The following is a 26,991-nucleotide window of genomic DNA, read 5'->3' as shown; positions in this document are numbered from 1 at the left end:
AATCTTTCTGTGGTGTGTAAATGTGCTGCTGCTCATTCCAGGTGCTGATCTAGGTCTTTCCCATTTGCTGGGAGAGGCTGTCTGCATCATGCTGCAAACTTCTGCCCATCTCCCGAGCTGCAGGAGCGGCTCCAGCTCTTCGGCTCTGCCGTTGCCATGGCTTTGCCCCAGTGTAGATGAGATCACAAACTGGCTACCTGCCACTGCATATGGGTTTTTGTGAGAACTGAATTATGCTTGTCATTGTTTGCTTGGGTGTTTTTCCCCCAGCAAGACTAACAGTAGCACTGCTCAGATAATCCTCACCTTGAGGAAAATGTGGTGTTGATGTTTCCTTTAAAAGGGAAAACAAAAGGAAATAAAATGAATTAGAGAACCAAACAGTCCCTAAATTTGGACACCTGTGTCTCAGGGTGTATTTTCCGTGGTTTTGTCTTCAGTGAGATGTTTAATAACTTTTGTTAGCATTGGCTAAACAGAGGGCTGGGAGGCACAAAGTCCAAAATCTGCTTTCCAGATCTGCCACTAGTAAACTGGATAGATGGGGGTAAGTAGCTGAATCTTTTGATGCTAATGCTTCCCTTAAAAAAAAAAAAAAAAAAAAAAAAAAAAAAAAAAAAAAAAAAAAACCAACCCTGTATGTAATTTTTCTCTTTTGGCTCTTTAGATGGTGTTGATAGTATGGCTCTGCAGCAGCCCTCAAGCAGGAATATCTTGGGCAAAAATCTGTCTGTTATCTAAAGTTCTTGGGCAAAAATCTGTCTGTTATCTAAAGTTCTAAGGGTATGAGTGGAGGTAGGTGAAGTTAGGTGTAGGCACAATTGCAGGAGACATATTTGATGTGCAAAGAAATTTTTTTTTCCCTTATCCCCCTGGCTTATGTGGCTGGGAATATTTTTCTAAAAAGGACTTTTCCTTTCCATTTTGTTTTGTATAGCACTTATATAGTGTATGCAGTACATATCATATGTGCAGAACATTCAGAACTTGTATGCTATGAACTAAATCATTGGATTGTCTGAACAAAAACTACTCCTTTTAAAATGTTGCAATGTCTTCTGAAAAAGTTAAAATTCAATTATATTCCTAAATGTTGCACCTCTAGAATTCTTTATGTGAGGACGTGTCTTCCTGTAAGAGAGTTATTTTTTGTTTTTGCCATCCTTTTATGGAGGTTTAAATTATCTTGAGTTATTCAATAAAACCCACAAAATTGCTCTTTACGCTATTACTCAGAGTGCTCCATTATGTGACATACAGCCACATAATATCCCTTTCATCATAACTTTCTGCTGCCTTTTCCCACTAAGTGTCTGAGAAAGTACGACAAGTTCAAAATATTCCAGTACTCGTGCTGGCCTGGGTGCTGCTGATGCCAAGAGAAAGTCTGGTGATTGCTGCGTGGTCCAGAGAGGCCAATTTATTAGAATAAATAATGGGGATGTGCCTCACTGCCCTAACCAGGATTCTCTGACCTGACTTGCTTTTATAATTTCAGAGCATCCAATTTCCTTTCTATCCTGAGCACTGACTTCCTGATGAGTGGTTTTTCCAGCATCCTCATATAAAAAAGTGACGATGGTGATGATGCCAAGCATTTGAGACAGACTAAGGACTTGGTGGATTTTGAGGAACACTTACAGGTGTGAGCTTGAGGGACTCAGGTTTGGAGTCTAGTCCTTATGGGTCCTGTAATTCTTGGATCAGATTCTTTGGTCTCTCTATGTCTCAGTTTCCAGCCTACAGAAGGAGGAAAATTCTCCATTGCAGGGGGGTGCTGTGAGCATAAATGTTAAAAATCATGAAGCATTCCAGTACTGTGGTAATGGAGGCTCTGTAACAAGAATGGGCAGAGCAAGAAAGCTTTTTTCATGGTTCAATTTAGTTTTTGGAATCTAATGAGATGGAGCCAAGTCCTTGATGGTAAAAATCAGAAGTTTCACTGATTCGTTGAGAAGCAGCCTGGTTGAAAATTTTGCAGATGCTCTATGATTAGAGCTTCCTAGACATGAGAGTAAGACTTTTCCTGTGTGAGCCTGTGCACAGTGTGCCAGCAGTGTGAGGATTTCAGAGCTGCTCTCCTCATCTTGTATTCCTGCTGTGCCTGGTCAGTAAGGGCTCAGAGATTTGTCAAGTCTTGAAAAGCCCACAGGAAGAAAAAAAAAGGTTGAATGTGTATCTATCCCTGAAAAAAAACTGATATTTTATGATACATCAAAGTTTTCTTCATGGAAAATTATGGTTTTACTTTCTATGTTTGGAGGCTGAACTCTTTTCAGCCTAAAATCCATTAAAGGATTTGTTGTGCTGATCTGGCTGAACAAATATTTTAATGATAAACAGTCAAACATGGTAAGAAAATATGAAAAGCTGCAGGAGCAGGTCCCCCAGCAGGGCTCTCTGAAGTCAGACTCAGTTTTGAAGTGCTGTTTAGGTTTTACTCTCACCTTCCAGGAAGCCTCCTGGCTGGCAAGGAAGACTTTCTCTCTCAGAGCTGCTGGCAGCCTGGTCAAGGCTTGGCAGGGTGAGGAGGGGATCTGCTCTTCCTCACCTACATCCATGATATTTGCTTTCTGATTCCTTTCTGCTACTCAGGTTCCCCTGGAACCTCAGTTAAACTGCTTATTTGGTGCTCAGGCTGTGGAGAAAGTGTCAACCACATGCATGGAAGCTGTAGGTTGCTGTGAATTTTTCTCACACTACCAGTGGAAATTCAGTGCTTGAACCCAGTTGTGAAAGCTAATTTGGTTTCATAATTTTGGCAGAAAATAATGTGTTAAGAGAGCCAAGGTCATCTTGCCTCATGATTAAAAAGTGTGTGAGGTCTGAAGAGGCAGTGGGGGACCTCTCCTGTCTTGCATGGTGACTTTCAGCCATCTGCTTGTGAGAGTTTGTCCTCTGCAGTGCTGCAACAGGGCAAGGGCAAGATGAGTGGGAATGGAGAAAAACTCACCTTGCTCCCTGTCCCCTGCAAAGATACAGCTCCTTACAGCTGCATACTGGGGCACAAATGCCACTGCTGATACCCTGGGGGCTGTAAACTTAGGGAAATTAATAGTGATGGAGAAAGAAAAAACAACATAAAAGGAGAAGCTGGAATTCATAGAAGGGAAAATTATTTTCTCCTGAAAATTTACATGCAAAGCAGGAATTATTCCTTATTTGAACCAAAAATACGAGGAACAAAGTTGTAATGTGTTTTTCTCTTATCAATATAGAAAATATTTCCAAATGCACTTATAAAGAATGACACTTTTATTTATTTATTTATTTATGTTTCTTAGAAGAAAAAGAAAGCAAAACATTTTTGGGAGGCTGTGATCAGAATAAAGCACTATGGGCAGGCTTTATGCTGGATCACATTTGCAGGTCTTTTAATTCTGTATCTAAGCCAGGTCCTTGGAGTTTTCCTGCCTGCAGAAAACCAAGCTCTCTGCTGCCTTTGCCTGGTTCCCTGCACTGGCACACGTGGCTCTGCAGAGCTCCTTTCCTCTCCAGAAACAAAGGCCTGCCGGGGTTCCCTGCTGCACTGAGGAGACCCCGGGGGTAAGCCAGGCTTGAAGGCAGCTCCTCTTTCTTGACTTACTTGCACCTGAATGGAGGTACCTGAGCATGTGCCAGGGAATTAATGGGAATTAGGCACTGCCCAGCCTCGGCACCTTACCCTTATTGTTTAGGTGGCGCCTGCTTCTTAGGAACAGTGTTCACTTTTGGCTTTGTGTTAAGAATGTTCTAAGTCTTGAAACTTTCTCTCTTTGATGGTGAAGGATATGTTATAGTTAGCCCTTAGTGAGTTAGATTTTTTCCATGAACTTTTGTGTGTTATTACTCATAGCAGTGTGTGAGAATACTTGCATGTGTCATGAAAGCCATTTGGTTCCTTCATCTAATTCAATAAGCATTCATCTAAGAATTAAGATTTTTGTCTCTGTATTTGAGAAACCAACTTCATAAATAGCAGCCTTTGATATAATCAAGTTTTCATATGTCTTCAAGATCAAACATATCAAATAAATCATGTTAAGTCAAGCCTCTTGTTCCTCAGTTGGCTGTTGAATGAATGTGCTAAATCTAAGCCCTCTCAGGGTCAGAGGCATAAACAAATGCTTCCTCATCTAAGAGCAGAAATGTTTGTCACTGGATAAAAGTTAGAAAATATTAAAATATGAAACCAAACTAGCAAACAAACCAGAAAACTGTTTTCCTGTATATGTAATTAGAGTTCTGCAGATTGTGGAATCCATCAAGATAAAAGTATTTGCTCCCACTGCATAGGACAGGCAGGACAAATTGGTTGTTCCCTATTCCCTACAAGCCAGGCTTGTGAATTCAGGTCAGCTGCCTGCAGTTAATTGTGTCCTGTGCTGACAGGTGAGCAGGGGAAAGGGGTTTGGAGGTGCAGACCTCCTGGGCCCTTCCCAGAGATGGCTGTCCCACAGGCAGCAGAGCAGATAATGAAGAACCTGGCAGGGAGGATTGGAAGTGAGAGCAGTGCAGGTTTACCAGTGAGTCATGGTGCAATGCTGGTAGCAGCAGGGTGCTTGCCAGGATGAGTCAGAGAATGGAGGGCTAAGGGTACAGGTTCCTGAGGCTGGAAGTGGTGGTTAGTGCCTGCCTCAATGCTTGAGACATGTCCTTGTGCTGGCTGTCCAGAGAGGAGGCAGCTGGGGGATCTTTGGTTAGGACACTTGGCCTCCAAAGTGGCTGAACACCAGCAGAAGTGGTACCACTGACTTTAGCTTGACCTGGACCTGGGCTGAGATGTTTCCACTTCAGACTTGCTTTGCAGCATGGGGAGAGCTGACTTGCCCCTGTCTGCAGAGCCAAAGTCAGCTACTGCCCTAAGAGAAGTGGAAAATTCAGAGCATCATGCATCCTGCTTTATCTGCCTGCCAAAATAAAGCCATTGGGAACAGAAAGGCACAAGCCTGGAGGAAGGATGATACAGAAGCAATAACAATGCTGTCTCTGATCCTTCACCACCTCTTTCACAGCCTGGATGCTGACTGATTAGGAATTTGAAGTGGCAGCTTTTCTTGCCCATGTTTCTCTTTGCCATCTCTCCTGTGGTACAGGACTGAGGTGTTGCCCCTTGTCTCATGCAGCTCCTGATTTTCTCTTTACAGCATGCCTCCCATCAGAGAGGTAAATACAGATTTTTCCAGCCAGTAAAAGAAATAGCAGTGAAGTCAAGACACAGCAGAAATGTGTGTCAGGAAAAACTCTAGAACATCTCAGATCCCAGCACTCCCCATAGGCTCAGATACACCAGAGACCATTGCCTGCTGGCCAGTGAGGGTCACAAATGATTGTGCAGGATGGGATTGTGCTCAGGATTTTCTTTTTCCATGGAGTTCTCAGGGCAGTTGTCCGTGCCCTGAGCCGTTCTACTTGTTCCATTTCAGCAGAGTGACTCCTGGGCCAAGACTGAGATGCTCCAGCTCTCATCCACTCCCCACTTTCCTCTGGGTTCGTCTTGTCACCCCCAGTACCTGTGGCCACAAACATCAGAAATCATCCTTGTCACTCCAGTGCTCAGTGGGTGCAGGCTGTTTCCCTTGGGTGAGCTGGGTTCATAGACCAGGCCAAGGGAGCTTCATCAAAAGGTAATTTGGAAGTGGTCTCAGTTTCCCAATGCAGCCATTTACCTCTTGACACACACCCTGATTCTGCTGAAAGGTAAGAGACAGGGCCTGAGCGGCACACAGAGGGTCCAGGGCTGCCTCATCAACCTCTCTGGCTGGAGCTGCTGCTGCTCTGCCTCCCTGTTGCTAAGGAAGGTTTCTATGGAAAGGACCCACCAAGAAAGTGAGAATTAGAGAGAGTTAATGCTCAAAATGGAGGAGCTTGATATTATCAGCAGCTGGCTTCTACAGGGGAAATAATCTGCTGGAAAGGAAGAGTGGCTGTCTCGGGTGCCGTGCAGAGCAGGAGGTGCAGCTGGTGTGTTTGTCAGTTCAGCTCATTTTAATGTTGGTGGTTTGTGGTAAATGCAAACTGTTAAATGAAATGTTGGTTGTGAGATATTCTCATTACAGGAGTGTTCTTGTAGGATGTTAAGCTGCAAGCTTCAGCCACACTTCAAAAACTTTTGCTGTCCTGTAGATTGTCTCCATCAGCTGGAGTAGAGAGTGTGGAGGCAAATGGGACTTGAATCCCCTGAGTAAAAATGCTCCAGCTGAAGTGGAACTCTGACTGCACACAAGACATCAAAAAATCTTGGCATCCCTAAGAGTTGCCAACACCTCAGAGTATCTTCCTTGGTGGCCTGGAATAGTCCCAGAGTGGTGCTGGTCTGTCTTCTGTGTGTGCTGCAGAAGGACTTCTGTCTCATCCCTTGTGCTCTGGGGTGTCAGTGCTCCCATCAGTGATGACTGGGCACTGAGTCTGGTGTTTGGAGCGCTCCACAGGAGACTGACTCTCCCACACCTGCACAGGATTGAACACACTGCATCTCTTCTCAAGAACGCATTTTCACCCCTGTGCCAGCAATCTGGGAGCACAGAGCTCCTGCATGAGGGACCATGCCCTGCCAGTAGAGGCAGGTCACTGGGAAAAGGTTACCGAGAGCAAAAGGACACTTGTCCTTCTCGATGGTGGGCATCACATTCACCAGGGGTTTGGTTCATCTGAGGGTGGACCTGTCTACTGCAGTTGCAATTCAGTGCAAGGACATGGTGGCTGACTGGCAGATGGGGACATGTGAAGTGGCTGCCTGGGACAGCAGACCAGGCTTGGAGCAGGAGGGATCCTCCAGTGCTACAGCCAGAGCTGCATGGGAGATCAGGCCCCAGGGAGCAGGGTGAGCCCCAACACTGTCAGTGTGCTGCACTGAGGGCCAGCAGAATGTCTGGCTAGCAGATGTTATGTATGGAAAATGAGCAGATCTGGGTTCAGAAACAGGGTTTCATCCAGCTGGATGGCCCTTGCAGGCTGTAATTAACCTTGTATAAATGGACCATCAGAGTTTCTCACTGAAGTAGGACTTCTGAGATTGAGGATTGCCTCTTGACAGAAGGTATGGTGAAATCTCATGCTACTGAAACCAGTTTTCCTTCTTCAGCTGTTTCTCTGTGCTGTTGGTCTCCCACTTTTAACAAGCTTTAAATTTGCTGGAGGAAAAAGGTATTATAAAATGGTATGTGCTATATCATGTGGCTGCTCTGATTGCCTGTAGCCTTCCTGCCCTTCAGACAGCTTGGGATAAGCTGCCAGAAGTTCCTTTCCTTGTGTGGTACTGCTCTGATTTTCTTTCCTTCTGCAAGCCTATGGATGGTGCTGCTAATTCACTGAAGACATTAACCTGGCCAGAGGCTGTCCCCCTCCTTGCTCATGGAGGCAGAGTAAGAAGATTAAACTCTTGATGTTAAAGGAATGACCTGGCAGTTCTGCTCAGCATTTGTATCTTGCTCTGTGGTGAATAGATGGTGGCTGGCCTTTATGCAGCTGATTAGAAAAAAAGTGGTTAGAGAAAAAGCCTGCATTAAGGCCAGCTGCTATTTTTGGTCTATGTGATCAGAGAAATAACTAGCTCAGCCACGGTGCCTGCCCTCCACCCCTCCCCAGCTGGAGGATGGAGGGAGGCAGGAGCAAGCAGAGCCACAGTGGTTTTCCCACCCAGCCACCCACCCCCAGAGCCTGCAAGCCCCACAGATTCTCTGTGATCAGAAATATCCCTGTGGTTGAGCCCCTGGTCCTGCTGCACCGTGCTGGTGTCCCTGGCCTGTGGTGCCAGATTGCACATTTGGGTTTGGAAGCCTTGAATCCCTCTGGTGCTCACCCCTGTGGTCTCAGCACCATCCTGTAGACCCAGCTCAGCCCTCACATTGCTGTGCTGGGGAAGCACGTCCTCGCCCCAGCCTTGAGCTGGCTCTGTGCTGTGAGGTTTGCACTGCAGTGAGCAGTGGCTGGAGGCTGTCTCTGCCAGGAGCCTCCATCTCCCTGAGCTCACCGGGGACAGGGGCTGGACCAGCACAAACCTGCCCAAAAGGAGGCACCTGGTTCTGCTCTTACTGAAATTTAGGGTCAGATGTGCTGCAACTTTAACATTGGCTTTATCAATGTAAGGGTTGTTTGCACTTTGACTTGAAAGCTAAGTACACCTCAAAGCTAAATTCTAACACACCCTTGCACTGCTCAGAGGCTTTCTTTCACACACCCCTTGCACTGCTGCAGAAATAACCTCACAGACGTGAGCATGGTCTCAGGGACACAGACTAAGCAAGGGCTTCTTCTTTTCTGTGGGGTCAGGAAAGAGATGTCCCACCCATCTTGCATTGCCTCAAAGTTACCTTGCTACAAGATAAATAAATCCTTGTAGAGGAAATAATTTTCTCCAAGTTACAAAAGACTTCCTTAAAATGTGCATCCTACTGATTTCTCATGTTCTTGGATGCTCAGACTTGGAAGGCCTTAACTCAAATCCAAGTGTAAAGATTGTTGGTGGGAAGCAGTTTGCAGTGTGTCGGTTTTAAGAGGTGCAATAAACCACTATAATGGTGTGCCAATCCTCCAAACTGCTCCATTGGATGAGGACAGATACTGCATCCATGATCTGGCCTCTAATCTTTCTGACAACATCTTACCCAGACATTCTTACCACAACTAAGAGCTACGATTTTTTAATAAGCATTATTCACAATTTAAAGATGTAGTTTAAAGACATCACAGCCTGCTGCCAGAGCTATGATGTATAATCTGCAGAGGTTTACCCCTCCCCTCCATTACATATTACTGCAGAAGTGACTTAAACCTCCTCCCTCAGTTAAACAATTCTCTAAATGTCATCACTGTTTACAGTATTAGCAGAGTACTCAGCAATGATGATCTGTGCTCTGACAGCCTGGGAGCCCCTGCAAGCAGCAGCAGATTTACACTTTGTTGAAAACTAGCTCATTATCGGCAGCAGCAAAACTCCTGTCATAAATAGTCTGGTGTGCTCAAGCTGCAAATGGAGTTTGTGTAGACTGTAATAAAATCTACTTCCCGAATGCTCTCCTAGGTGTTTTAGCACTGATTTGTTCTCCTTCCACACGGTGTCACACCAGGTGGCAGCCACAGGCACTGGTGTGTGGTGCAGGCTGGGGAGCTGCAGTGGGATGGGCTCATGGCCACTGGGCTGCTCGTGTCACAGAGAAGAGGGCTCAGGGTTGCCACAGCAAAGCAGGGCCACTGTCCATCTGCTTAATGGGTCTGCAGCAAGTAGGATGTGGTATTCACGTGTCCTCTGAACAGAGAGAGACTTGCCTTTCTCAGGGTTTCTCCTGAGAGAAGCTGTGAGAGAAGCAGAGAAAAGAGAATCAAAACAACTCTTATCTCATTCGCTGCTCCTGTGTTTGTGCCCATGTGGAATGTGCTCTGGAGATTGTTTACCCAAGGTGATTGCTTGATTGGATTCTGGTGGTGCTGTTTGGATTCATTGACCAAGTAGGTCACAGCTGTGTCAGGACTCTGGGCAATGAGAGTCACGGGTTTTCGAGTTAGTTAGTAGTGATGTAGTTCTTATTAGTGTAATATAGTTTTAGTATAATCTGGTATAATAAAGCAATTAATGAACCTTCTGATATCATGGAGTTCTGCGCATCATCATTCCCCGGTCGGAGATCGTGGCACACATAATTGTGTGCTCCAGGCACCTCCCAGCAGCCTTGCTTTCAGCTGTTATGGCCAGACTGCATTTCTAACTGGGCTTCTCCTAATCCTGACTGGCTTCAACTGGGAATATGCTATGCAACATCATGTTCACACACACACACGAGGTTGTTAACTGCTAAAGCTGTTATTCTCATTACACAAATAATCGTTCAGATTTCACTATGTCCTTCCCTGGATGTCCATTCAGAGCACTGAGTTCTTTGATTATGTATTAGATGAAACAGTTTCTCCTTCCATCAGCTCTGTGTTTGCTGTTTTTCATGTCATTGATTGCTCATGTGCTCTGAGATGGCAAGGACAGAACCTCCTGATCTGCCTCCTCTCTGTTCTTCCTGACCTGCTGTGCTTCAAGTTTGTTCTTTCTTTTCTATTGTTTGTCTTCCTTTTCTTTTTAAATTTTCTTTTCCTCCTCAAGTTCTTGAGCTGGAAAAAAAGCAGGCAGCAGAAAACGCAAGAGGGGAAAGATCACTGCTGTTTACAAGAAGAGCTAAAGCTTGTCTATCCATCAGCCACAGAGGGGTTTCCCGTGTAATTAAGGTAAACACAATTCAGTCGGGAGGGTTTTTTTCCTGTGAAATCCATTGCTTCTGGTTAGACTCACCTCTTCCAGTCTCCAAATGCTGAAACACCCTCCACTCCCTTCTGTGATGGTGCTTGGGGATCTGCTGCCATGCCTTCTCCTGCTGACAGAAAGCACTGTAGCAGTGAGGCTGGTTGGGTACAGCAGGAGCAGCCCAGGAGACATGCTGGAGAGGCAGGGATGTGTGGGGCAGTAGGGGTATGATAAGCCCTGCCTCCTGCCCTTCTTCCAAATGACCACCGGACACTGTGTTGGTGTTCCTCCAGCTCTGGTGCCAGGGAAAATGCTTGGTTCCTGCTGTGTTGGTCAGTGCTCCTGCTCAGGGGTTTGTGCTTGTGAGTGTATAGCACCAGAACTTTACAGCAGCTGTCATCCCTTTACCAGCAAGTAGCTGCTGCTAAAGCCAGAATTCATGGAGCAACATTGGATACTTATGGAGAAGGGCTGGCCCTTGGCTCCATTGTTTGTAGCACAATGCTTTTCATTCAACAAGGAAGGCACAAACCAGTTATAGTTCAGCTAATCTTATCTTCTTTTAATTAATCCCTTTCCATGGAAATTCATTTCCACTTGCACAATCAGATACTCCAAAGGCAGATACTCCTGCAGGAAGAAATCACCCCAGCAGAAAAATCACTCTTGAGATCAAGCCTGGGAGACATGAGACAAACAAGCAAACCAGATGTACAAAGATAACAAAATAGGAAATTGAAGAACAGTTTATGCTGCTGTCTCTCCTAAGTTGGCTGAGTTGTTTTGCATGTGTGACTAATGTTGCAGAGGCAGCTGCTGCTGCCAACAAGAGCCAGCATCTCATCAGGACTGATGCATCACCAGCCTGACTCTGCACATGCTGGAAAAGAGCAGGAGATGGAGATGGCTACTGGAAGCCTCTGGAAGTGACCACAGAGGCTGGGTGCTTTCAGTTCTGCTGCTTTCCAGTGAGCCTGCTTTAGGCTGTACCTCCCTAGCTGCATGTGGAGCTGCTCCTGGGGCTGTCTGTGTTGTCTGATCAACTCCCACTGGGTAGGTGTAAGAGTCCTGCAACAGCTACGCTGTTTTTACCAAAAACTTGAGCAATGTTTCTATTTTAAATGTACGAACATAACAAAATCCTTTCTAGGTTTGTGGAAAGGGTTTGGAACTTAATGCCCCGTTAGGGCAGATTTTAACACAAGATTTAAAAGCTTAGAAACAGCATTAGAAAAAGGAGGGAGCTTTAGAGCTTTGCCTTAGGGATGGGACATATTTCACAGACATGGTCTCTAAAGACCCATACAAAGTCTGGGAGATACTGATGGCAGTGGTGGACTCCCACTGAGCTCAGAGCAATCAGATTTTTACCATTAATTTCTCTGTAGGCATTAACAGAGCACAGCTAGCAATGTGATAATGGACTCTGCTGCAGCTCTGCAAAAGGTGAAACCAGAGTGTAGTAAAATTTAATGTTTCTCAATAACAGCAAATACTCTGAATTGTGAAGGTGCTGTAGATATTGCAGAAATATTTGGAAACTAATTGGCCAGAGTACTTGTGGACACTTTTAGCATTTCCTCTGCTAGAAACAGAACTGAAAAGGCCAAGGCTGATGCAGTTATAATCCCGTTTCTGTATTTACTGTGTTATATGACCTCAGGCAAGAGCTGATCAGCCAATTCCTGACTGTGTGTGTGTTGCAGAGCCTCATCTCTCACTCAGCCTGCACCTCTCAGACATTTCCTGGGGTCAGTGTGGGCTGCAGCACTGTGTTCAGGTAGACCAGCAACAGGCCTGTGTACCTCCTGGACTGCTGTGGACCCTTTGCAGTAGCCCCCAGACTCCCAGATGCCAGCTCCTGATTGCCAGCACAGGCAGGCAGGTGTTGGTGTGGCTGGTGCAGGTGGGATGCAGGGAGCCCATGCTGAAATGGGGAGCAGCACTGGGGGTCCCAAGGCGTGGGCGAGAAGAGCTTTTACTCCTGGGGGACGTGGGGGAGCATGGCTGGAAAAGCTGGCTTGGCAGTGCAGAAAGCTCACCCCGTGAGTTTGGGTCCATCTTGGTTGTAGCAAAGAAATCAGCACTGGAAAAACCTCCAGAAATTTCTGGAAAGCCTCCAGCTATCTGTTTTTAAAGGTAACACAGCCTGTTTCCTCTTTGCTGGCTCATGTGTGCTACACTGCAAACTTGGCATTCTAAAGGCAGGTGAGGAACAAGGGGACCAGGAACTGGACCAGGCTGACAGAGCAGCAACAGATGGAAAACTTCCCAGGTCAGGGTAGCCCTGGCAAACTTGCCACCACACTGCTGGGTGCCCTGCTGCAGTGAGAGGGGATTCAGCTCTGGGCCTGGAGGAGCTGATGAAGTGCCCAGGAAAGGGTGAATTCACCTAAAGGAGTGAACTGACTTAAAGGGGCCTGGGCAAGAGCAGAGAAGGGGAGGGTTGTGTTCCCCTTTGGTGGACCCAAAGCTCCAGCTGGTTTCTCCTCTGGCCCTGTGAGCATGCAGGAGATGTTTCACCAGAAAGCCCCTTGGGAATTGCTTCATGTGACAGATACACGCACACACACAGATCTCCTGCAAGGGCTGTAGCACTGGGTTAGACTCACGAACATTCTTTGCAGATGCGGTAACCTGACTCTGTGATTCATTTATCTCATGACTCGGTGTTAGCATCAGAGCTGCAGCAATTTCAGGTTTAAGGAAGAACCGCCCTGTAAATGGTGGTTAAAGAATATTTAAAGAATAATAAAGAATAATACAGAGTATTAAATAAAGAGTATTAAAATAAAGAGTATTAAAGAATAATTTACATTGAAGTAGCTAATTGGCATCTCAACGCTTTAATATATCCACTTACAATTACATTTTGTGTTACAGAGTATTATGTGAGGTAGCTAATGACACTGTCTTCCTTCCCCTTTGAGCTTTCTGCAATGGGCAGAAAACCATGCTGCAATAAGAGGGCTGGTCTCTGTAAATTACTTGCTAAATTGAACTGGATTCTCGAAATTAACTTTAGAAGTCAGTTGAACTGCTCTCCCAGCACTGCAAAGCTGAAAATTATATCAAATTCTAAATTACATGTGAAGAAAGCAAACTGGCTAGTTCTGGAGATCAGAACTACAGCTTTTAGATACTATTATCAGTAATGGTCCCTGACAGACTTCTCTGGAATAACAATACTTCCATGGATGGGAGGATACCTTGTTCTTGATGGAGGATATTTTGCAACAGGCTGTTGTTGTGTCTCAACATATTTGTATGATATTTAATTCTCCACTAATTCTCTTGCTGGAAGGAATGCAGAAAGCCTCTTACAGATGCTGTTGGCCACAGAAATGCTGAAAAGAAGACCCTATTTTCTGCTTTCTAGCTTAAGAGAGGAGAATGATATTTTCTTTTCTTGAAACAAGATTTTTTATCCTGAAAAATGAAAGTCTCCTTTGAGTAAAGCAGTCTGCAGATTCCTGAACAGGTAAAAACCCTTAATAGCTAAACAGAAGGGGAATTTTCAGAAGAGAATATAGTTCATTTTATCTTCAAATTATTCTTACCTTCAGTTTGTACTTCATTTTTATAGAAGAGCTTTAAGAACAGCTTCAAGAGCTGTGTAAAAATTTGTGTTGTGTGAAATGAAGTGTTTGGGGTTTGATAATGTTTGGATTCATATAAGTGTTGGAAAAAATGTAGCATGGATAGACTATAAGCATGTCTGTCCTTACATGGCCCCAGCCACTACCCCCTGTGCTCCCCAGGCTTGAGGATTAGGCTGATGGAGAAAAAAACCTTCCAGAGGCTGCCCAACGACAGTGGCCTGTGGCAGGGTAGGGCAGGGGAGCTCTGCCCAGCACAGCTGGGAGCAGCTCTGTCCCCTGGGAGGGCTCCCCAGCCAAGGTCCAGGCTTGTCCCGAGGTAGCCCAGCTCCTGGGGGCTGCAGGAGTGGCACAGGGCCTGCAGGACGCTGGAGAGCTGTGCCCTGCCCATTTACAGAAGGTTACAAAGGCTCAGTGGCTGTGTTTCAAGGAGGTACATGAGCATGCTCCTGTGGAGCCCCAGGGAACCAATGCTGGGTTTTCACAGAGACCTTGGACATTTTGTCCCTTGGATCTCCTCTTCCTTGGGTTGGGGAAGGTGGTCCTGTCACAGCTGTGTGTCCCCACACCCTGCAAGTCCTCTGCTGCTCTCTGGGGCACAGGGCAGAGAGGCTCTGCTGGGCAGGGACTGGTGCTCTCCAGAGATCCTGGCTGCATGTGGAGTTGTCACAGACTCAAACAGGACATAGACAGGGGACATCATTTGTCTCCATTTAATTACTGGTCTTGATGGCCAAACCTTTGTACTCAATGAAGTCAGCAGAGCTGCAGTAAGTTACCCCAGGACACAGTGTGGCTATTTATAAGGAAAAGCCAACCCCAATGTTTTCTTAGCTTTGCCAAGGCACAGCAGCTTGGAAAGATGAGCTGTTTTAATGTAGATGCCCAGTTTTAGGCAGCCACATTGTTTCACAGTTCCAAAAGTCATGTTATTCTTAGGAGAACAGCACCCCTGGCTTATCAAAGCAGCGCGACCCCCCTGCACAGGGAATTATGTGCTCTGATTCCTTGTTGCAGAAGGCTGAATAAATTGCTTTTATTAAGCTAAATTATATTACATTAATACTATACTCTACTAGAACTATATCGTACTAAAAAGATACTAAAGAAAACCTGTGACTGTGTCCAGACAGTCACAACACAGCTTTGACCCAATTGGCCAATCAATCCAAACAACCTTCACCCGTGTCCAATTAACAAATCCCTCTTTGGTAAACAATCTCCATAACACATTCCACATGTGCCAAACAACAGGCACAGTGGATAGAGAAAAGAATTGTTTTCTTCTTTCTCTGAGCTTTCCCACTGTGTCTCACAGCTTCCCAGGAAAAATCCTGGGAGACAGAATCGTGTCTCTCTCTGTTCAGAGAATGTGAATGCCACACTGGCTTTAGGTTCTTTTGCCAGAAAATGGATAAGTAACAGATGCACTGTGGAGCCAAGGCTGGTGCCTTCCTTGTGAGAAAGTGGAGCTGAAGACCTGTCTCTGGCTGCCCAAGTCAGATCTGGTGGCAGAAATGGTCCCTCACACCTCATTCCTAACCTGTGAATGTCAAGCAGGGTCTTGTCTGCTCTCCTTCCGTATTTTCTCCTGTCTGTAGCAGCAGCTGCACTGAAGCACCTGCTGCTTTGTACATCTCAGTAGTCTTTGTTAAAAGGGGGGTGAATCACTGCAGTGCCTGTGCTCACCCAGCAAGGCTTTATAAAGCAGTGCACTCCTTCTTCTTTGGCTCTTGAAGGACGTAAAGTAAAAAGGTCAAGGTATAAATCCAACTTTGTACTCATAGGATATGTAGGAGGACAAATAATCATATCTTGTCAGGCAAATGACTCTTTAAATTATTTCCATCTCCACACACAGAAAGTCACAGGTACTGAAATGTACAGCTCAATAGGTAAAATGTGCAGCTAGCCTAGAATTGCAGTACATCTATTTTCAGGTGCCACAAAACACATGTTCATCAAGAAGGCTATTAAAAAATTCATTTCCTAACGACATCAGCACTAGGCTATTGAGGAGATCAAGTACTGGGTAATGAATTTCACAGGCAGCATAATGTGCACTATAAAAAGGTGAGCTATGAAGCAAAGTCATTTCCTTAGGAGAAAGGTAAGTGTCTGAATGGTCTTGCCATAGGATAACTATATTCTACTTTATCTCTGCAGTTTGATATGTAAAGTATTTTTAAAAGATCACTTCCTTTTTATATTTATAGAACAGTCTGCTTTTGGCTGATTCTTTGGAGAGGTGCTATAGGGCAGGAGTTAATTTAAAGAACTACCCAAGCCAAAGGTGAAGTCCCACTTTTTTTCCATTCTGGATATTTAAGCTGAAGGAGCTGATCCGCGAGAACTTTACCCACAATAAAGTAGGTTCAGAATTTATAAAGAAGATGATTAAGACAGGCTTACTGACTCATGCACTAAGCTAAGTCAGGAGGATGGTAAATGGAAGAAAAGGAAATTATACAACCTGACTAACAAATGAGTTAGCCAAGAAAGTAACCACTGAGGTGTCAGCTCCAAGACAGAAGGCTCCCAAAGCCTGAGGTTGCCCAGGGGAATGCTGATCTTCAGGCAGTCTCTAGTCCCATTTTCCCCAGATGATTCCATTATTCTGCAGCATGGCCAGGCTCCCAACTATCATTTATCTTCTCTGTGGCACATGGTGGTAGCAAGTGACAGGGATGGGAGGCCTCCCCAGCCTCATTCATCACCTGGCTTTGGAAAGCACTTCAGCAAGCATCCAGTATTAAGTTAAAAATGTAAATGTTTCCTTTAGCAGGGTTAATGAAATAAACCTAATCACATTTTCTGGCTGCCTACTTGTGAATGAGATGGATGGGAAAAGGTGTTTGAACAAGTATTGATTTTACTAAAATTTTCTTGGAAGGTTGTTGTCAAAATATTGTTCCTCAGGAACTTGACCTGTCTGCCACAATTTATCTTGGCATATTTTTTAATATCCAAATTACTTACCATCCCTTTTGTTCTCGTATCTGTACCTGAAGAGTTTTCCTTTTTTTCAGAGTTGATACTCCAGCCTGTTTGAAGGCTGGTGGGGAGAGCTGAGGGGGCTCTGTAAATAGCATCCTGGTTTGGAGCCACGAGACTTGGAGCCTGATGTGGCTCTCTGTGCATGAGGCAGTGACCAGCCCCACAGAGGGCACATTGCTCTAACCTGAAGGGAACCTCACGGCCACTGAATAAAACCAGAGTTCTCTGTGGCATCCCCTGCAAAGTGATTTGTTTGACTACACAGCAAAGCATATGTTTAAGCTGTACATTTGTCACTGTGTCTCCAGGTGTTTGCACTGGTGTCCCTGACTGTCCCCACTTGGGAGGGGGACATGGGGCTGCCAAGGCAGTGCCAAGCACTGCTCTGTCCACGGTGGAGGATGCTGGTTCCTGCTCCTCATCTTCTCTGGGCTGGGAATGAGCTACAGCTTAAAACCAGCCTCGTTACGTGGGATATCACAGATTTCCTGTCGTGGAAACAAATAGCACCACGCAGCACAGAGCTGTGTGAAGTTGTTAGATCCACCTGCATTGGGTCAGATATAAATAAGACTGATGCAAAAGGTGTTGCCAAAAGGGGAAGCAGGCAGTAGCTTTGAACTGTTGTGCAGCATCAGAAAAGTGCAGTGTGCTGACTCTAAAAGGAGTAAAGGAGAACCAGCATGAAATAAAACTAAATCAGTGTTTTTGAAATAAGTAAAAAAGTAACAGGTGATAAAGTTTGAGGATTTGGCAGCTTTCCATTTTTCTAAGTTTTTTACAGTTGTGTCATTTTCAACAGCAATTTTTCTTCTAGAATAAAAAATATCCATAAACTTTCCCCTGCAGATAAAGATCCTATGGATGAAATAGTTCCTTTGTCACAAGGAGGAGTCTCAGGAGCACAGAAGACAGAACATCTTGGCATTAGAGCAGCCACTTTGCCCCAGCTATTTGTAAAAGTTTGTGCTACTGTGGTTGTACCAGCTTCAGACCATCCACTCTGAGTGAGGAGAGGGCCAGGGGGCTGGCATTTTTTAAATAGAAATTAGATAGTCAAAAATACATTTAAACAAAGTTCAGCCTGACAATTGCTTCTAGGAAAGCAAAATCTGAGGCCACGGGTGAGACTAAAAGCTCATGAGTTTGCACAGTAACATTTCCCTTGTCTAAATTACCCAGTAGAATATGGTGGTCGTTGCAGACTTACATACGGAATAAAATTTTTCAATCTAGGTTTTCTTTCCTTAGCCTCTTTCAGTCAGTATCAAAAAGTTTCTACCTTGTTGTATTCATATTTGTAAGAAAAAAAAAAATCAATTGATAGTGTGTTTGATCTGTGTAGATTTATCCTTGCAGAAAACAATTTTCTGTCAGATTATATTTCCACCCCAAAACTAACTTTCAGGGATTTAGCATGTCTTCTGTTGTTATGCTAAATGAATAACAAGCAAGGAATGTTGGGGGTTTCCCCATTTGATGATTTATCTTTGTTTTTACCTTTTTCTGTGTGTGTATATGCTGTTCCTGGCCTGGCTCTTACACACTGAATAGGGGAGGACAAGTACCAGTAGATCTAAGTGGTTTGTTGTGCTGCTATGACATTTATTAGCAGGTGGCAAAACATGTAGCCATGGTAAAAATGTGTTTCTTTGCAGAAATTATATGTTGCATCTCATCCAAGCAGTCTCATACCTTCTCTTGGGTCAAAGAGGAGAGAGAAAAGTGGGAATGGGAGGTTTTTTTCGTATTCAGGCTCAAGATATGTACAGTGTGAAACTAAATGGTATCTAAAATTTGAGCTAGGAAAAAAGATCCACTTAAAGGAAGGATGCTTTTGGAAAGAGTTTTAATAGATGATAAAGAATGACCATATGTTTCACCTGGAGATCTCAACAGACATGCTGTGCCCCTCCTTTCTGTGTGTTGGCATGAGCTTAGACACAAAAGGAAAATAACACAAAAAGGCTTTCCCAAGGTGACCCTGAGCAAAGTTCTGTCAGGGAAGGATCCCACTGTCTCCTGTAGATGAAGTATCCCAATGTGGTGACTGCACAGCAGTAGGAAAACTTCCCTGATGTGGGTGACCCCCTTGAAAAACATGCTCAAATTTGCATAAACACTTAGTTCTCATTAAACATTTAAATGGAGTGGCTCAAAATGCCCCCCACAGCTACACCCAAACAGATTTACTCTAACTTATGCAAGAAGCCAAACAAACCCAGTGGACCCAGATTTGCTGACATAATCAGGGAGACACAAAAGTGGTATAAAGCTCATAATTTCTTTTGGATCCTGTCTTGGATCCTGCTCATCCAGCCCAGAGGGTTTGGAGGCTTTGTGGCACTCCCACCAAGGCATTCCATGAGAGCCTGGCTTCTATGCCAGGATAAAGCATGGGGCTCTACTTTGAGGTTGATGCCAGGAGGGCTTTTGGGAAGCATATCACTGAGCTGCGATTGTAGGGGCTGGGCTGTTGCCAAAAAATCCCTTTTTAAGATCTTCCCCAGGTGTGTAGGACCTGCCTTGCTCATGGGCTGCAGGTTTTTGTCTTAGCAGAGGAAAGCAGAGCACATTGGACCATGTCATTACCCAGCAGATCTGCTGAGTGCTGTGGGGAACTTCTAAAATAATTGTGCCATAGTTATTCACCAGGGCACATTACATTTGGAATCAGAGGTCACTTCCCTTTCTTTCCAAGGGAAAACATTGTGACTGAACCTGTAATTTTGAGTACACTAATTCCAAGACATTTGCAGATACCAAGTGGTTTCCTGGAATAACAGCCTCTCAAGAGAAACGTCAAATGCATTTAATCAGCCACATTTAGAGCTCTGCTACATCTACAAATGAATTATTAACGATCTCAAATGTTTTTGAATGATCCAGAAGTCAAGAATAACGTGGCTCTTCAGCTAATCAGCTCTGACTCAGGGCTTCTCCTATCGACTTTGTGCACTAGAGGCTCTGCACCTGCCTGCTGCTGCTAACTGGAGTTCCTGTAGCTCACATTAACCTCTTTGGAGGTGCCTGGGTAGCTGAACAAACGCAGAGTGCAGCCGACATCCAGCTGTGTCTGTATGGATTCACGCTTCAGCAGTAAATAGCCGTGGAGCTGGGGAAGGTATGGGATGCCCCAGGGAATGCTGCTCCCACACTGCAGCCACCACTGCACATCCCATGGCCACAGAGCTCCTCTGCTCCGTGATGCCATGTGTGACCTAGCTCATGGGAGATGGGCTGGCTCAGGTGTGTCTGGAGATGCAGGTTTGAATCGTTAGTGTTCTCATTAGTAACAGCAAGAGTGGCAGGATGAAGCTGTGAGACAAAGCACAGCTCAGGCTGCCTGTGCTCCAGCCTTGGCTCCCCCTTGTCATGTTAAGAAAATAATGGCTTATGTCACTTCTCCTGCAAAACAAGTGTCTTGTAAAGTGCTTTGGGAAGCAGTTACAACTGTCACATTACATGCAACTCAACCCCCTTCCACTGCACTGTGGAAATACCCTTTTAGAAGGAAATGATTGCTACAATCTCATTTCTCCTGTTGAGGCAATTTGGTTACATTAATTTTTGAATCAACAAGTGTTCTCATTTAAGAGCTCCAGCTGACAAAATAATGGAATCATCAAGAGGCAGATGTAAACAAAGCACTTGCAGTAGCATATGAATTAATGAAAAAAAAAAAAACCAAAACAACATTTACTGGTACTAATAAATGAATTCTAGGGTATGTACAAAGTAGAACTACCTCAGATCCTGAGGAAGATGTTCAGGAGCCTTGGTGTATTCGGACCAGATACAGAACTTCTGTTCAATCTGCATGTTGGGGAGGACCTTAAATATGAGGACACAATGAAGCAAGTTTTAGAAGGAAGATTTGAGCAGAAACATTTTCTTTGCTGGACAAAAGCCCCTGACACAGAGAGTATAAACCAGCTGCATCTGGGATGCTGTCAAATCATAACACAAAAAGGGAATTAAAAATCTGTTCCTCACTCTGCCTGAGTAAAAATTGCAGGGTGGTCACTTTGTTTTGTATATAATTGTAGTAATAAGCTCGATAGTGTATCTGTTAAGGATTATGCATTCTGTGTGCATTATTAACAACATGACTGTTTGTCCCAGTGCACCCATAAGGAAAACACAAACCACAGACAAATGAAAGCAGAAGCAGCCGTGGCTATTAAGAACAATTAAGTACTACACAGCCTCTCTGCAGGGGGAGGCTCTGGAGTGGTTTAATGGAGCAGATCTCATGATGGGATGTACATTTGGATAATGCTGTCTTGCATATTCAGGTATAACTACTGCTCTGCTGCAGGAGCCTTGGTTGCATAGCAAGAGGCAGCTATAGCTACCAGGAGAGTGCTGCCTATTTAATATTTTCTCATTTCATTTAATTCCAATATAGAGTTGGAGATGAGTTTGTTAGAAATAAAGCACTTCGTAGGGAGATTAGTTGTCTGCTTTCTGTGGCTTGAAGAAGAAAAAAGTACTGATGTAACTTCTTAGCTTGAAATCTGCTTGATGCTTCCATATAGTTCTGTTAGACAAAGTTCTGTTATTTCAAGCACAACCACCCTTTTCTTATTTGTGAAGATGAACCACAAAGTCCTTAATGGCTTGCACCAGCAGTGAGTGAGGTGTTCTTCTGAAAAGTGATGTAGTTACTCATGCCAAGATTAGGATTTTCCAAAGCTTATTTCCTCTTACACACAATGTCTGACAACATCTGTCCTTTTATGCATAGGTTTGTACTACTGGTTTCTTAGATCCAAAATCATTCTGGTATCCAAAATTTTCATTGAGCTCTCCCTAAGAGCCCGGAGGCAGTCAATGGGTTCCCCAGGACTTTGGTCAGCTCAGGAGCCTGGGTAGCCCAGGGCAAGGAAGTGCTGCAGGCTATGGCAGGAGAGGAATGATGCTGAGGAACTCCCACCTGTCATGTGTCACCACCTGTGACATCTCTTCGAGGTCCTACACATGCATGGAAAATCAGATATTTTATTGTCTGGTGTGTATTCAAGGAATAATGGCTGGAACAGGGGCTGAGCTCCTGTTGTCTGCGAATGCTCAGGATAATGGCGACACTGAAGATGAAGTTTTATTTCTGCAGCCTTTGTACTTCATTAGACATTGCCTTGCCAAAAATGATCCCCACCCCACTTAGCCCAGATGAGCTGCTGCAGAATACCACAGGGAAAACCACTTTTAAACGATAATCCTGGAAATGAGCTGTCCCAGTGAAAACCACCTCTGACTCACAGTTATGCAAGCACATTTCCTTCTGTAAGAGAGCCAGAACCTTTCCAGACCATCTACTGCAGGTCATAACAGGAGCTCAAGAGACATTTCAAGTGTCCACATAGTGTGCTGAACAGTAAAGGTTTTCTGTGTATTTATGTGATATGTAATGGTCATTTCATGGGGAAGGAAATAATACTTTTATCAGACAAACCAATGCTATTCCCCACAGAGGAGTTCCCTGCCTGCCTTGCCTGGGAGCCTGCCTCTTTCTTTGTGGTTGTCATCGTGAGAGATGGAGGGGGACTCGTCTGCAGAGCTTCCCAGAGCTCACCTAGGACGGTTCCATTTTGTATTTTTTCAGAGCTTCATCATCAAGCCTGTCTCAGCTGGACAGATCATTATGTTCCTCCTGCTGCCAAGAGATACAGATACATCTCTTAATTAAGTCAGGTCAGATTTTCAGTTGTAGGAAATGCAGTTATTACATTGATTGACTTCAGCAAGCTCTTTAGGTACCCCCTTATGGGTAACACCAGTTGATGTTCTTATGACCCAGAAAACCACAAGTTTACGCTTACAACTTAATTTGTAGGAAAAATAATATATTTCAGAAGAGTCATCTGTAGAAGTAAAAATATGTTTCCAATTAGTATGACTTTATCAACTGTCACAAAGAAACAAAGTCAATTGTCCAGAAATAATTTATTCATCAACAATAAAACACTGAATAGAAAAAGCCTTTTAAATAAAACTATATATATATAATGCTTTATTTTTTATTCAATACTGCACAAAAACCACTACAGACAGTAACAAAATAATCCAATTAATCTTAAAAATTTCAAATTATAATTGTCACTCTTCATTTATCATGTTTTATTAACAATGCAAAGGTAATTTGTTTACATATTGTACTTTTACTTGATATCATTAAATTGTTTCTTAAAACACTTGAAGCAATTTGTTGCTTGCCCCATAATTTATAACATATAAGTATATCAATAAACAATATAACAGCTCTGAGAAAGATATGCAGACTGTTCAATGGTAAATAGTCTACCATAGGTTGTTTAGTGTGAGAGCAGGAATAAATCACAACTGAATTGGGATAGAAGTCAACACATTGAAGAGAAATAATACTTGGGGAACAATTACATGTTTTCCATTGCTCGCTTGGTAATGTGATCTCTTTCAAGCTCTGATTTCTCCTGTTTTAGATACTCCAGCACCTTTGCCAGCATATCCTCATCCAGGTACTGCCTGGTCTGCGTGTCATCAGCTTCCCCAGCCATGGAGAGCCTTTTGCTGAGTGAAGCCAACTTGGCAGCCTCCTGTGGTCCCAGCTGGTTTAGGTGCTCTCGGATGGCCTGCTCCAGGTGCTCGTCTTCCTGCAGGTTGCTCTCCGAGGCTGCAGCCGGGACTCGTTTCATCTGGTTTGTATTGATCACTTCAGGGTATTTTGCCAGCACCTTTGCCAAGTAATCAGCCAGCTCTTCATCTTTCTCATTCAGTTTCTCATACTCCGTTTGTCGCCTTTCCAAGTCGTTCATCCAGGCAGCTTTAGGGAACAGGTGTCCTTTCAATCTTCTGGGAATGTAAGACAGTCTTGGCAAATCATTTTCTTGATTAAGATGATTTAGTAAGTAGGAGGGATTCTGATTTGCTAAATTGTCATTTCCCAGAAGGCTGACAATATCTTCAATATTGAGGTCTTCAGGTAGATTTTCTGGAATAAGAGGCTGCTTCATGTACCCGTTTTTAGAGTTTATATTATTTTTAAATATGTCACTCTGTCCTAGATTGGTTTCAGTTATCTCGTCGAGGTCTTCTGGGAATTCCATTTCCTGCTCAGCTTCCAACCTTTCGCTCTGAAGCTGCTTTTTTTCTCCAGCTTTCAACATGTCTATTAAATCCTCAGGAGGAATTTGCAAATTCCTTGAGATTTCTATCAGCTGAGCTATAGCCTGAGGATCAAGTTGTTTATCCAAAAACATGGATGCTCTTTTTTCCTCAAGTTCTCCTCCAGTCCTTAATTTCCTATTCCCAGCACTACCCATCAGCCTCTTCAGGTAAAAATTCATTAGTTTTGAAACATCCTCTGACACTTGATCTTTATTTTCTCTTCTTATTTCATCCTCAAGGAGGCTGAGTTTTCCTGATCTTTTCATTTCGTCGTCAATCTCCTCTTCGTGTTTATCAATTTCCTCTTTGCTATCTTTTATCTCTTCCTGGGTTTGGCTTTCCACTTTTTCCTCTATGGGATTCCAATCTTCTCCTCCAACCACATCTTCATAGGCTATGTTATTCACTTTATAGACATCATCTTCATCATCTGTATACAATTTCTGGTCCTCATCCAGCCTTTCTTTCTTGTGGTTACTGGGTCCTGCCATCTTGCCCAGCTCCTGGAACACGGACTCTAGCGTGGCAAGGCTCTGGGGCGTGTACTGCTCTTCCACGATTTCGTTGGTACGCTTGAAGGGACTGTCTCTTGAACTGTCTTCATAGTGCCCAAGTGGCATCTTGAGGTACTTCTGCCACCTCTCAGGCCACTTGTAAGCCTCGTAATCATCAGTTACTCCAGCTGGAAAGCTGTTATCTGAACTCAGACCGTAAGGTTTATTCTCCTTTGGGCCAGCTTTTGACTCCTTCTCAGCTTGCCGCAAGGCTTCCAGCATTACCTTAACCCACTGGGACTCATCTTCAGTCAAAGAATCCCGCACGTTATCCGGGAGGTGAAGCTGGTCCTTGCTTTCTCTCTGTGGGAGGAGGTATGGGACACTTTGATAAGAGCTGTAATCAGGGCTGCTGTCTCCCTTGTTGGTTTGCTTGCGAAGGTCTTCTATGTATTCCAGCGCTTTGATCATATCGGGATTTGGGAGCCTTTGTAAGTTTTTCATTGCATAGTCTGGATCTTTCTGAAGCAGCTGGTGCTGCTGGAAGGAGGCTGCATCAACCCAACAGATTAGGACAAAGAAAAAGGTGAGAGCACAGGCTGCTCCAGGCTGGAAGGTTTTAGTTTCTGCCATGTTTAAAATATTTCCTTCAAATAAAGAAGAAGAAGAAAAAAAGAAGCTGTTAACACATGGAGACAGGCTTAGGAAATAGAGCTATGAAAGAAATTTCTCATCTCTATGCTCCGTGTACTTTATGAACATTAATTGTCCAATGGCAGCACCCAAGTATAAAATACCAATCCTATATAACTCATTAAATGCCCACAGACACACCTAGATGTCATTTTGATCATGAGAACAAAGCACCTAAACGACAACACTGGTGTATCCACACATTTAAATGCTGCTCAAAATACTAATATTAAAACTACAGACAGAAATATTTTGTGAGATTGTTCCATAGGGCATCTAATTTCATGCCAGGACAATACTGCTGAATGGTGCTAAACTGCAATAAAATTAATGTGATGAAGTGAACATGACATATAAAATTACTTGCAAGTTTATTTCTGTCAGCACTGAGAGTACTGATGCTATTATTTCCTTTTTTTTTTTTTTTTTTTTGCTATTTCATAAAAAAATATTTGTATTACAAGGGAATATCAGTTAATGACTCTATGACTCATCTTCCTAAGGCAATGATCTCTTATATGAGAGGAAAACTATAATTTATCCTAAAGGTACAAAATAATTTTACTGAATCCTTGAAAGCCCATCTTGGAAACGAGCTCAAGTAGGTAGGTTCTGAGTGATGATTTCATTCATTTGCTTATTCATTCACTTCAGCAGAAATTGAATCAGGTCCCAGGACAGGCAGAAACATGACCACTGGCAAATTTGGTTAGAATAGATCAGTAGAAGCCAATGTCTGCCCAGCTTACACCAGACAAAAATAAACTCTGGAACAGAACTGGGAAAAATACACCTCTGACAGAATTAAGATGATCACAGCATCACTGTGCATGAGGATACAGCTGCAAAAGCCCAGCCTTGCAGGGAGCTGGGCACCCTCCACAAGGCACAGGGGAAATTGCCATCAGTCATTGCCCAGGACACACTCAGGCACTGGCACACTGGGGCCACGGGACAGATGAGACTCTTCTGATCCAGTTACATTAACAAATAAAGTGCAGTAATGAGAAAGGAATGATAAAGATATCAACTGCTTTGATTAATTGACCTATTTTGGTTCCTTTGGTTTTTGGCTTGATAAAACATCCTGTTGAGACTCTGGTGGTTCATGAAAGCCTGAAAGAGCTGTGTACACCCGTGTTTACCCACTGCTGGAAGCAGAAAGTGAGCATGAATATGTTCGTTTCAGCTCACTTGTAGATTTTTCCACTCAGTTTTTGTCCTTAATATAATGTGACTTAACTAAATAATTAAAGCATTATCAGTTCAGAGAGCTGCTTATTTTCCCCCCTTCAGTATGCATGAGCAGGCTAACAGGCATAATAGCAAACAATTTCCCCAAACATTTCTGACTTCATGCCTGAATACATTTGAGCATTGATTTCACAAATGATTAGTTCAACAGCTGATTAGACAGTCCCACCCTCTGGATCTGAGTTTGCCCTGAGTCAAAGCCAACACATTGCTTCATTTTCTGTCACAGAAAAGGCATTAGCCCTGCACATAAATGTATATATATTTAAAAAAAAATTAAAAAAACAACCAAACACCCCCTAATTTTGTATTTCTGTAGCAAATAAGAGAAATTAAGACTTTCTTTTTCAGCAGAGACTGGTTATTAACAGAGTTCGTTTGATCAGCACATGAGAAACTGTCCTTTCCAAGTGATGGGGGAAGGGAGAGTCATTCTATAATAATCTGCCAAGCACCTCCCACTCACAAAGACCAGGAACTCACCCTCCTTTGCTACACACAATTTGGATTGTTACAGCCTTTGCAAGAGCTGTCAGCATCCCACTAAAATCAAAATGTGTGCAGCCAGGCAAAGTTCAGTTTAGTGTTCCACAAGGAT

General features: G+C 43.9%; 1 protein-coding gene across 1 annotated transcript; it reads right to left on the bottom strand.

The window, feature by feature from the left end:
* Positions 1-22,804: 22,804 nt before the first annotated feature.
* SCG2 (secretogranin II) lies at positions 22,805-25,130 on the bottom strand. Its single transcript, XM_068200946.1, has one exon. It carries the CDS (start codon positions 25,077-25,079, stop codon positions 23,202-23,204), a length of 1,878 nt encoding a protein of 625 aa, XP_068057047.1. The 5' UTR covers positions 25,080-25,130; the 3' UTR covers positions 22,805-23,201.
* Positions 25,131-26,991: the final 1,861 nt, after the last annotated feature.

Source organism: Anomalospiza imberbis, chromosome 10 (genome assembly GCF_031753505.1).
Source record: "Anomalospiza imberbis isolate Cuckoo-Finch-1a 21T00152 chromosome 10, ASM3175350v1, whole genome shotgun sequence".
In the NCBI taxonomy this organism is placed as follows: Eukaryota; Metazoa; Chordata; class Aves; order Passeriformes; family Viduidae; genus Anomalospiza; species Anomalospiza imberbis.
Note: the sequence above shows the minus strand (reverse complement) of the source record. Positions and strands in the feature narration are given on the sequence as shown.

Coding starts and splice junctions, on each gene's coding strand:
- SCG2 (XM_068200946.1), bottom strand. CDS start 25,079: ATGGCAGAAACTAAAACCTTCCAGCCTGGAGCAGCCTGTGCTCTCACC.